This window comes from Nilaparvata lugens, chromosome 3 (assembly GCF_014356525.2).
Source record: "Nilaparvata lugens isolate BPH chromosome 3, ASM1435652v1, whole genome shotgun sequence".
Classification (NCBI taxonomy): domain Eukaryota; kingdom Metazoa; phylum Arthropoda; class Insecta; order Hemiptera; family Delphacidae; genus Nilaparvata; species Nilaparvata lugens.
Genome location: NC_052506.1, coordinates 86,252,609 through 86,265,020, shown reverse-complemented (window position 1 = coordinate 86,265,020; position 12,412 = coordinate 86,252,609). Strand labels below are relative to the sequence as shown.

At 34.8% G+C, this 12,412-nt stretch overlaps 1 protein-coding gene across 2 annotated transcripts in view; it reads left to right on the top strand.

Annotated features, from left to right (window-relative positions):
- Window positions 1-12,412, top strand: part of LOC111049786 (phospholipid-transporting ATPase IA) — a 45,634-nt gene that overhangs the window by 20,410 nt on the left and 12,812 nt on the right. For both annotated transcript variants that reach the window (XM_039424896.1, XM_039424895.1), the window contains exons 10-12: window positions 2,167-2,313; window positions 5,842-5,979; window positions 11,166-11,318. In XM_039424896.1, the coding sequence (XP_039280830.1) occupies window positions 2,167-2,313; window positions 5,842-5,979; window positions 11,166-11,318 (438 nt within the window). The remainder of the gene's footprint in view (window positions 1-2,166; window positions 2,314-5,841; window positions 5,980-11,165; window positions 11,319-12,412) is intronic.

Genomic DNA, 12,412 nt, shown 5'->3' with positions numbered 1-12,412 from the left:
ATAACCAAACGTGCCACGCTTGGTCATAAATAACCAAACGTGCCACGCTTGGTCATAAATAACCAAACGTGCCACGCTTGGTCATAAATAACCAAACGTGCCACGCTTGGTCATAAATAACCAAACGTGCCACGCTTGGTCATAAATAACCAAACGTGCCACGCTTGGTCATAAATAACCAAACGTGCCACGCTTGGTCATAAATAACCAAACGTGCCACGCTTGGTCATAAATAACCAAACGTGCACTTGCACATAAAATGTGATCCAATTTGATCACACCGTTAGTTATTGTAATCGAGTTTGGTCTATGATTTTGATAAAATCAATAATTTATTGTTGATCAGAGATTAATGCTTTTGCGACGGGTCATATACATAGTCTGTATAATAAGTAACCGGACTGACCTCAGGAAATGTTTTATGGGCAAAATATGTACAATTTTTTATTAGATATCTTCAAAGTAGTCCCTATTAGAGTCGATAACACGCTGATACCGGATTTTCAAATCCCTGAACGTTCTCTGGAAGTCGGCAACCGCTATGCTGTCTAGAGCCCTCGTCGTAGCACGTTGAACGTTTTCCAGAGTCCCGAACCGCGTCCCCTTAAGTTGTCTCTTGATCTTGGGGAACAAAAAGAAGTCCGGTGGTGCCATATCCGGGCTGTAAGGAGAATGTGGCAACGTTACCCTCGACTGTTTGGCCAACTGCTCGGTGACGAGCAGGCAGATGTGCAACAGAGCATTGTCGTGATCACAAAGATTTTGTGCCACCCGGCCAAACTGTAAACGACCAGTAGTATCCCGGACGGACTCAATGATACTGGTCGTTTACAGTTTGGCCGGGTGGCACAAACTCTTTGTGAACGGCCAGTACTACAGAGAGGTGCTCCGTCGACTAACCGCCCGGGTTCATCGAGTCCGTTCGGGGATTGCCGATTCGTGGATCCTCCATCACGACAATGCTGCGTCGCACACCTGCCTGCTCGCCACCGAGCAGTTAGCCAAACAGTCGAGGGTAACGTTGCCACGTCCTCCTTACAGCCCGGATATGGCACCACCGGACTTCTTTTTGTTCCCCAAGATCAAGATACAACTTAAGGGGACGCGGTTCGGGGCTCTGGAAAACGTTCAAGGTGCTATGACGAGGGCTCTAGACAGCATAGAGGTTGCCGACTTCCAGGAAGCGTTCAGGGATTTGAAAATCCGGTATCAGCGTGTTATCGACTCCAATAGGGACTACTTTGAAGATATCTAATGAAAAATTGTACATATTTTGCCCATAAAAAATTTCCTGAGGTCAGTCGGGTTACTTATTATACAGACTCTGTATGTGTTATATTTGTCATCTGTATAGATGATAATATCATTTAAGGAATCACTAAGACTAGACACTTGGTAAAAAATAATACTGTCGTTATTCAAAATAGAGGAGTTGATATGCTTCTTCAATTGACATTCTGTTCAGTTCGTAACATTTGTATCATTGGAATTCCATACATATTGATGATTGTCGTTTTTTCTTTAGGACTACTCTTAAATATAAATAAAAATTAGAAATCTAAGTATTTTTTTTAATTGTTCAATCACGACATGTTTCGGCTATATAATGGGAAATAGTGATTATTTTCAATCACGTGATGATGGCATCATATAGCCGAAATATGTCGTGATTTGAAAAAAATGAACAATTTTGAAAGTGTGATTGTCTTCTCGGTCTCAAAATTTTATAGTTTTTTCAAAGTTTAGAATTTTCTAATTGATCGTGATTGATTTAATTTAATTTAAAATGATTTTTGTGTCTTTTGAATTGTGAATTGAGTGTGTAATTAATGAATGTTAAGTGACACATAACCTAGCTACATTTGGACTGTTGTATAAATTAGAATTGGAACCGTTTTGGGCTTATAAGCCTGTGGTACTTTTCTGTAAGTTGTGTAATTTTGAATGATTAAATAAAATAATAAAATAAGGCTACTTGGATTTCTAATTTTTATTTATATTGACGATTGTATAGAATAATCAAACAACTCCTCTCATTGGTTGAACGTCGATAACTCTCCATTAATATATCTATTCTTCAATTCTGTTTTTCATGATTATCACAATATTTTCCTTTGTATGTTTTAGATAGAAGTTTACTACAATAATATTTTATGAATGTTTCAGGGCGCTGATAGTGTAATTTATGAGAGACTTGCACCCGACGCATCGCAGTACCGCGAAACAACACTGCAACATCTAGAAGAGTTCGCTCAATCCGGCTTGAGAACTCTGTGCTTTGCAATGGCTGACATCAATGAAACTGATTATAAGGTGAATAATACTTCATTCATCTCTTAAAACTAAGATAGGCTTCTCATAATTTTTATTATCGATATCTATTTAAAAGCTGTTTCATGATTCAGAACTTTCAATTTTCATCAAATCCAGTGATTGGATAAAGAGTATTCATAATCATGCTCACACCAGTGTGAATCATGCGCGGGACACCTATGTATCAGCATTTTTCTCATTTTTTTATTGTCAATAATATAGCTATCTAGTCTAGAGACTAATGAGAAAATGTTTCCTACCCTAAGCTACTACTTGAACATTTTAACAGCGAATATCTCATTAGATATTCTTACTGATATTGTTACTTTCCTTGCCCTATTACCTTAGGTAAGGAAAGTATTGCTTTCCCAAAAAAATAAGGTATCCTAATTTCAAGTTTTCTATACGTTTCAAGGTCCCCTGAGTCCAAAAACATGATTTTTGGGTGTGTGTGTGTGTGTGTGTGTGTGTGTGAACACGATAACTCCATTCCTAATTAACCGATTGACTTGATATTTTAAACTTATGGTCCTTATACCATGAGGATCCGACAATAAGAAATTCAATAAAATTCAATTCAGGATAGCGGAAAAATGGCGAATAATTACTAAAAAACCATGTTTTTCAAGTTTTTTTCGAAAACGGCTCTAACGATTTCCTTCAAATAAATGTATACCAAGGATAGCTATTTATAAGCCCTATCAACTGACATGAGTCTCATTTCTGGGAAAATTTCAGGAGCTCCGTAATATTCTTGAGAAAAATGGCGGATAATGACTAAAAAACCATGTTTTTCACGTTTTTCCCGAAAACGGCTCTAACGATTTTCTTCAAATAAATGTATACCAAGGATAGCTATTTATAAGCCCTATCAACTGACATGAGTCTCATTTCTGGGAAAATTTCAGGAGCTCCGTAATATTCTTGAGAAAAATGGCGGATAATGACTAAAAAAACCATGTTTTTCACGTTTTTCTCGAAAACGGCTCTAACGATTTTCTTCAAATAAATGTATACCAAGGATAGCTATTTATAAGCCCTATCAACTGACATGAGTCTCATTTCTGGGAAAATTTCAGGAGTTCCGTTATATTCTTGAGAAAAATGGCGGATAATTACTAAAAAACCATGTTTTTCACGATTTTCTCAAAAATGACTTGACCGATTTTTTTCAAATTCATACCCTGTATAGTTATTTATCAGCTCTAACAACTGGCATTAGACTTTTTCCTGGGAAACAAATGGGGGGTACTCCCCATCCTTTGATGCATGAGATAGGTAGGTAGAGCAGTTTATAAAAAAGAACACATAGTTGATATTTCATCTGTAGAACAGGTGTTTTGACAACTTTAAAAACAAATAATCGAATTTCACAATTTACTCAAAGGAAAAAGTACTCTGAAAACAATTATATATACACTTATACACAATAGTCTGATCGTAGTTTCAAATATGTTGCCGCCAATCGTCATTATGTTATTCCCCTAAATTATTCTCGTTTAAGAATAAGGCTTACAGTTCAATGAGCAAGGAAAGTTGTGTGAGAGTACTACACCAGATTTTTTAATTAATTAATATGTACACTTGTTGACTGTACTATAGAAGCTAGATTCACTCAATCACTGCTCTGCTCTTTCACTGGACACTAAGCATAAAAACTATGTATAATCAAGCTCACACCAATGCGAACCGTGTGCGGGACGCAGGACGACGACGGAAGTTTTACAATTTTTAATCCGTTGTTAGATGATTCAATTTATCGGTTGTCCCTCGTACCGCACCCGATTCGCACCGGTATACACAAACTTTATTATTTTACCCAATGTACAGAACTTCTCAATTTGAAAAGGGAGCACTATACAGAATCGTAAATACACGAAACCAGAATCATAAATTCAAAATCTAATTTTAATGAAAAAGTTTTGACCTATTTGACACATAAAGCATTTTATTCAGTCCGAGAGTTTTTAGATGACCATTGACAGCTTCTCTTCCTGAGATCCAACCCATTAATACAAGGTACTTGATTCAATGTTAGTTGGATTCAACAAGTAGCCCTATCTAAGTTGTTAATTAACTTATTCAAGGCCTCCAGTGTGTGTTTTAGTTCTAGTTCTAGAAATTTTCTTTTCCTACAGTTACGTTGAAAAGTGGCCATTGCTGCACTGATTACAGAACGCAAAGAATCACTTTTCCGCTCTAGTGCGGGAAAAATTTTTCTGCACTCCAGATTTGCAACATGGCAACGCAAAATACTTAGTAGGTTATATGGAACAACAGTGCAGCAAAATCAAAATGAAGTTGCTAACAGTGACTGGGCTGCTATAGTGAGCAGAGGTGCAACGAAGCACAACGAGCAAATTATTAAGTATATATATTATAACCAAAGACAACATTTTTATTCAATTTGACAATAAATTAAGGTTTTTATCAATAATAAAATTACACAGAAAAACATTTGATGCATTGCAGGCAATTTTACCCATAATTACCCACTTTTCATATTCAATGGTAACTGTAGGAAAAACTTAATGTGAAATACGTGCGCAAAGTTCCTCTGCTGCACTCAACAAACCATTCAAACGTTTCTTTCGTTGCAGCAAACTGTCACTTTGCGCACTAGTTGCACTAATAACTATTTATTAGTGATTAATTTATTGACTGTAATTGATTATGTTGATTCTAATATGTATATTGACAAAGCAGAAATTCTCTGCATACTGTAAATGTAATGTAAAGAATTTAATTGCTAATAAAGAATTTGAATTTGAATATACGCAAGGCTTAATCATTTCATGATTCGCTACTGATTTCAGATCAACGAAATATTTTTAAAATATTATATTTTAATATAAAATGATTTCTTATCAGTTTCTAGGATTTATTTATTTACAATATCTCTTTGGATTCAGTTGTCATGCTATATATCTCCTTTAAAATTAATTTATTAGAAAACATTATTAATGCTTACGTCGCTTGAAAGCAAATATTAAGGGTGGCCATTAACTACAGGACACACATGTTGTCATACATAGTGTGTCATCATAGGGAAAGGCTTTGAACAAACGTTTTTGAGGTTGGGTTTTCGTATCTTCGATTTTTTGTTGTTTATTTTTTCTTCGCTGCTCTATTTCAGGCCAAATTATTTTTGTTTCATTATAATAATTTCTAATTTTCCATTGGTTCATTTATTGTTATTGCTTGTTTATTTTATGTTAGAAGCTACTGTCAGACAGCTGTTTTTTGTTTGAAGTCTCTCGCTGATGACACAACATATATGACGAGCATGTGTGTACTCACTTGTCCTGTCGTTAGTGGCCACCCTGAGAATGATGATGAAATGAGTCTCTCACTAGCTATTACACCCATCTCCTTGTCATTCATGCTCAGAAATGGCAATGAAAATCCTATTGAAGCTGTATTCAATCAGCACCTGCATTATTTTATAGAAGTGTACAATTATTAATGTTTAGATAGATAAAAATAGATGTGCAATAGAAAATTAATGTTTATGTGTATTTGTTTTAGGAATGGGCTCTTCTTTACAACAAAGCTAGCACGTCAATGCAAAATAGAGAAATCAAGATGGAGGATGCGGCTAACATGATTGAACGGAATCTACACCTCCTGGGAGCCACAGCTGTAGAAGACAAATTACAAGATCAGGTGAGAAGCAGATTATGTAAAGTTCGATTCACAAACCTTGGTAGCTTTAAAAGAATAGGTAGTAAACATTCTATAATATAGTGGGCTTAATTGCTGTCAAGGCATTTGGAAACTTCTCGAAGATATTTTCTAATTAAAGGCCTGTACACATATAACCGCACCGAGCCCGTGCTGAGGTACGGCCGAGCTACGCTCGCGACACGGTGATTGTGGTAGGAGAACACACATATCCGTGCTACAGCCGAGCGGCAGCAGTGTCTCAGTTCTGTGTGGTCTGATTTCTGAATGTGTTAAACTATTGTTAATAATATAACACTATTAAAGCTTGTTACATCCAATTTAAATTTATATTTTTCAATTTTAAACTAATCACCTGTAGACACAGAAGATGAGAATCATCGTGCTGGTATATATTCCGGTGCATAACAATAGCACAATCATTCCCGGTTGCAGAGTCGTTGCATAAAATCAAACATAGCTATGTGAGACATAGTTTAAAATCACTGACATAAATGGTTGGTCGTTGCACAGTCGTTTGCCGAAGCCTATTTAGCTATATCTCGAATTAGCATCACACATAAGTCACACTGCAGCTCTATTCACTTTTTTCCGTACATGCTTCTATCCAAACAATGTCTTGGCATCGGGCAAAGTTTCAATCGACATCACTGTGAACAGACCTAAAAGACCTCACATAAAATTAAAATTGATAAACAATATGGCGACTCTTGGCTTTTGGCGAGATTTCTCACCATATTTAGCGATTTGGAGGTTATAAACAAATTTAAAAAAACAGGGAGAGAAAAAATAATTTACTTATAAATATACAGATGGTTTTTCGTTAACATCTTTCAAAAAAAGCCATCACAACCTCAAAAATGCATGTGGTGGGAGTAGTTGGACAGAAAATTTCGAATAGGGTCAAAGAGACAGGTTCAAATTTAAATCATATCCAGTATAAGGTCGATAGATCATTTTGTAGGTCGTTTTTCTTTTATCCAGCTACGGCCTGTGAGGTGAGAAATAACATATTGGGGCTTAAAAAAGGTACTGCTCCGGGAGTAGATGGAATCTATTCAAAATGTCTGATAGAAAATTCTTCAGCAATATGTGACCCGTTGAAGCATATTATAAATCTTTGCTTCCAACAGGGGTATTTTCCAGATGAAATGAAAATAGCTACAGTTATTCCTCTCTATAAGGGTGGTAGTAGGACTGAACTTGGTAACTATCGTCCTATCTCCCTACTCTCAAGTATATCCAAAGTAATTGAAAAGTGTGTAAAGTCGAGGCTGGTATCCTATTTGGAAAAACACAACATTTTGTTCAGTAATCAATATGGATTTCGAAAAGGTATGAGTACATCCGATGCAATTTTTAGAGTAACAAGAGAAATTTTGAGCAAATTAGATAATGGGGACAAATGCTTAGGAATATTTCTGGATTTACAAAAAGCATTTGACACAGTTGACCATAGAATTCTAATGGATAAAATGGAAGCAATAGGAATAAGAGGTATTGCATTGTCATTCTTTGAGTCATATTTAAATTGTAGAAGACAAAAAGATAGGCTTGATAAAAAGACAAGTGGACTATTAAATGTGAATATTGGAGTTCCACAAGGAACAGTGCTTGGGCCAGTTTTGTTCTTAATATACATAAATGATTTATTAAATATAAATCTAGGGAATTGCTCCTTGTACTCTTTTGCGGATGACACAGTTGCTATAGTTTGGGGGGAAACTTGGCCAATCACCTTCCAGAGAGCTAATACATGCTTTGATGTTATCAAGTCCTGGTTAAAGAATAGTCTCCTACATTTGAATATTCAAAAAACTAGATTTCTTCCCTTTTCATTGTCGTCCTCTGGATTGCCTCCCGATAATACTGACTGTAAACTAGTATCACATAATATAAATTGTGCCAGTCCATACTACAGCTGTGGATGTCCTACATTAGAGAAAGAAAATGAAATAAAATATTTAGGTGTAGTATTGGATGTACATTTACGGTGGAGCTCGCACATTTCATACATCTGTTCAAAACTTAGAAAATTAATTTATAAATTCGTTCAATTAAGGAATGTCCTTCCTATCTATCAATTAAGAATGGTATTCTTGGCACTGATACAGTCAATTATCTGCTATGGTATTGTATCCTGGGGAAGTTGTGGGAGTTCAATTTTGCAACCTCTCATAATTCTTTATAAAAGAATAATAAAAATATGTTTAAAGAGACCCATAAGATATCCAACCGAAGTATTGTATAGAGAATTTGGCGTTTTTAGTGTTGATACCCTATTTGAAATAAATCTTTTGAAGTTTGTGTATTTAAGACGTTCAGAGTTTCCAGTTATGGATGAACATGTATATTCCACTCGTCGAAATCTTGCTAATAAATTAAAAGAACCCTTTACAAGAAGTAGAGTGGCCTCCTTACATGCTTTTGCTAAGGGACCACGACTTTTCAATAAACTGCAATCAGATATATCAGATGCACCCAGTTACAATTTGTTTAAGAATAGACTTAATCGCTTCTATGAAGAAAAACGTTTAATAGAGGTGTAATATTATTTACATTTTTTTGCTGTCTTCATTCAAATGTAATTTATTGTTAAAGATTCATAATCCCATCTTGTGAAAAGCACACTGATTATTGTATAAAATTTACTTTATTGTTTGATACCTCAAAATTGTTATTGTATTATAATTAAGTTGACTCAACTAGAGAGCGAGACATCCCTCAACACAGGTTTAGCCTAAAGAGGGATGCACTGTGGTTTTTTCTGTTACATGCTTAATATTATTATCTATGTTCAATTATTATGCTTAAGGTATGTATTTGTATTACCAATTGTAATGTTCAACCATTATGTTTAATGTATGTATTTGTATTACGAATTATTGTAAAAATGCAGTGAAATAAACGAATTATTATTATTATAGATATTGGATTTAACAGCACGACTTCGGGCCCATAACTTAACTGACCGTTTTTAGCTATTGGTGACATAAATAAGCTCTTTCTGACGACTCTGCAACGAAATCATGTGTCTAATTGGGCGTTTTTAGTTTTGTGGGAGCTATAGTTTACTTTGACATCTGTGCAACGAAAAGTGGAGTTATGGCTTCATAAATAAGTTAAATGCCTGATTTTAACTTTATGTGACAACTCTGCAACCGGACATGAGTCATGTATCGGAAATATATATCAGCAATAAAATTGTTATCTTCTACCTTATGTATCTGAACTGAATTTGTTTTAAATTAAAAATTTAAAACACGGGATCCTTCTTTTATACTTTTTGTTGTTTATTTTATTATTTATTATATTATGTCCATTATACCTTTGGGTTAACTTGGTTCTAGCCTACTTTTACTCTTGGTTTAACTTATTTTTCCCTTCAACCATATTTCTCATCACTTTGATCGTACAAAACTGGAAAATTCCGTATCTCTCCAATACGTTTTTCACGCTCTATGTTGAACGAGCCCGCACCGTCACCGTCAAAAAGTAAACTGAACTAGTCGGTGACGGCGCGGGCACGGCTCGGGCAACAAACACGGTGACGGTGCTGACGCGGTGCGGTAGTATGTGTCCCTACACGTTTGAAAGCATTTGTTTTCTCACTCACCGTAGTACGTCAGACACTCGGCCGTACCGCGGCGTGGGCTCGTCCAGGCCATAAGGCTCAACTCGCACTACCTCAACTCAAATCGTACGACTCCAGTCGAGGATACACCAGTCTCTCGACCTTATGACTTTCTTGCTCATTGTCACTACTTCAGTTCCATGCTAATCCATTTTCTTACCTTAATTTATTAAAAATATAAGATCTGATTTGTCACTACTTAGCATGTAACACATTTTATAATAATTATTATGAATATATTGTCTTATCTAAAATGATAAAACATAACTTTCATCAAACATAACCTCACTTTCATTAAAAATGCATCGAACTATGCAACTCAAGTCGAGGTTCGACCAACATGTCGAGTCGACGCTCGACTCAGTCTCACAGTCGTGAGGTCGCGGAGACTAGAGTCGACTGGTCTGAGTGTCACCATTTGAAAACACATGCGGAGTCGAGAAGAGACTAGAGTGGCAGTGTGCTGGGTGGAAGGGTGCTACTGTTGCAAAAGAAGGCATTGCCTATTATTTCTGGTGCAGCTTATCTAGAGCACTGTAAGCCACTATTCATAAGTGAAAATATTATGACTATTTATGGGATGGTGGCTTTCAAACTCTTAATGAATGTAAGAAAGAATATTGACAACCATCATTGTAGAGAGGACATTCACAGCTACAATACAAGAAATAGGATCAGAATAGACGTGCCCTATACGAGGTAAAATATTGACAAATCCTGGACACTTATCGCTGAAACTATTCAATATCCCCCCTATCACTGTTAGGGAACTACCACTTGCTTCATTCAAGAAAAGATTGGAGAATCTCCTTCTAAAGAATCCCATTTATTCCTTTTCTGAGTTCATTCATCTGCCCGTGCTAGATTATTTTTAGACTTGAGAATTGTTATGTCATTTCTCTTGTATTAGGTCTGCTTTTATTGATTCTCATGGTGCTTTATATCCCCAAATTGATATTTTTATAATGTTTGTTATTTTTTTCTTGTAATAGTTTATTGATGCTTATTGACTCATTGTTATATTTACTGACGTTTCCTATTGCATTGTATATTGCCTTAATGGAATAAAAGTATTCTTATTCTTATTCGACTTTAGTCGCGTAAGTGTGAGTTGAGCCTAAAAGAAATCCAGTCCCTGATTGGGGTTTTGTCTTCTAGACAAAATTAATTTATAGAATTTTTAACGAGGAAAGTTAGAACCTCAATAGAGTGTGTCTGACTCTGGTCCATCGTTAGTATTTATAATTTCCAATAGTTAACGCACTTGAAAGTAAATTGAAATTGAAATTGAAATTTATTCACAACACTGACATATTTTACAAATATTTTTACAAAGCAATTATTATAAAGAAACAGTATCATGATGCAAAAAAAGAAAAGAACTTCAGTAGCTTAACAGTTGTGGTTGAAGTTCTACACTATTTTTATTGTACATAATAATATAAAAATTATTTATAACTAAGTTCTATTGGCAATGTTATTATTTCAAATGTGTTTTGTTCGAAACATGACTAATGTTAATCCTGTTGATTAGGTACCGGAAACCATTGCAGCTCTCCTCAAAGCTGATATCAATGTATGGATATTGACTGGTGATAAACAAGAGACTGCTATCAACATAGGCTATTCGACAAAGCTCATCGTTCAAGGCATGCCAGTCATCATATTGAACGAAACGTCTTTAGATGTAAGTCTCTCAAGCTTCCTCGCTGTTTTTTCAAATTTCAAATTCAAAGTCATTTTATCAAATTGAAAACAATGCAATAGATGATACAATGCAGATGGATAGATAGATTAAGGCTGTTTGGTACACTTTTTTATTATTTAAATTGGATAATCTTTTTCAATATAATTGTTAAGATCATTATAAGAGTGAGAAAAAGTGGCAACTGAAATTTTTAAGTGGTCTAATAAGCGAGTTATGGGTTGTTGAAGTGCTAACTTTCCAGATTCCGTTTTCTTTCCAGATCATAAACGGTTTCGACTATATTAACAGAACTTCTCTTAAAAATTCAAAAAATGTATCTTTCCAAACTAAAACATTTTATTCCCCATATCATTCATAAATAAAAAAGTTACATTTTTTGTAAATTCGATAACTTGTTTATTTTGGCATTAATCGCGAAAAAACGCATATTAGAACAAAGCCAATGATATACTGAATGTATTAAAAAACTCCAATGGAAAATTCGAAACCGTTTATGATTTGGAAAGAAAACGGAGTTTAGCACTTACAACCTATATCTCGCTTATTAGACCACTCAAAAATTTCAGTTGCCACTTTTTCTCACTCTTATAATGATCTTAACAATTATATTGAAAACGATTATCCAATTTAAATAAAAATAAAAAGGTGTACTGAACAGCCTTAAATAGCATCTACTGCCCACCTAATCAGGGGATCTGGAACTTGTCAAAAAAGTATGATCTGTATGATTTATAAATAATAATTATTATAAATAAATAAATGTTTATTTCTCAAAAAACTACTATATCAATTACAGAAAATATTAGATAAATTATAATTACAGTCACATAACGAAAATCCTAATTAAATGCTATAAATCACCCCGAAGACTTCTGCTACTACAACAAATATTGACAACAGGGTTGACAGTCAGATGGAATTATCTATAAATCATTTTTACTTTGATATTGAAACGTGCATTAACAACAAAGTAGATCATCTATTCAAATTTATTTCATTTTTGTCCAGTTAAAAATCGTTTGAGATTTTATGATCGATGGTTGATTAGCTTACGAAGCTGTAATCCTCTATAT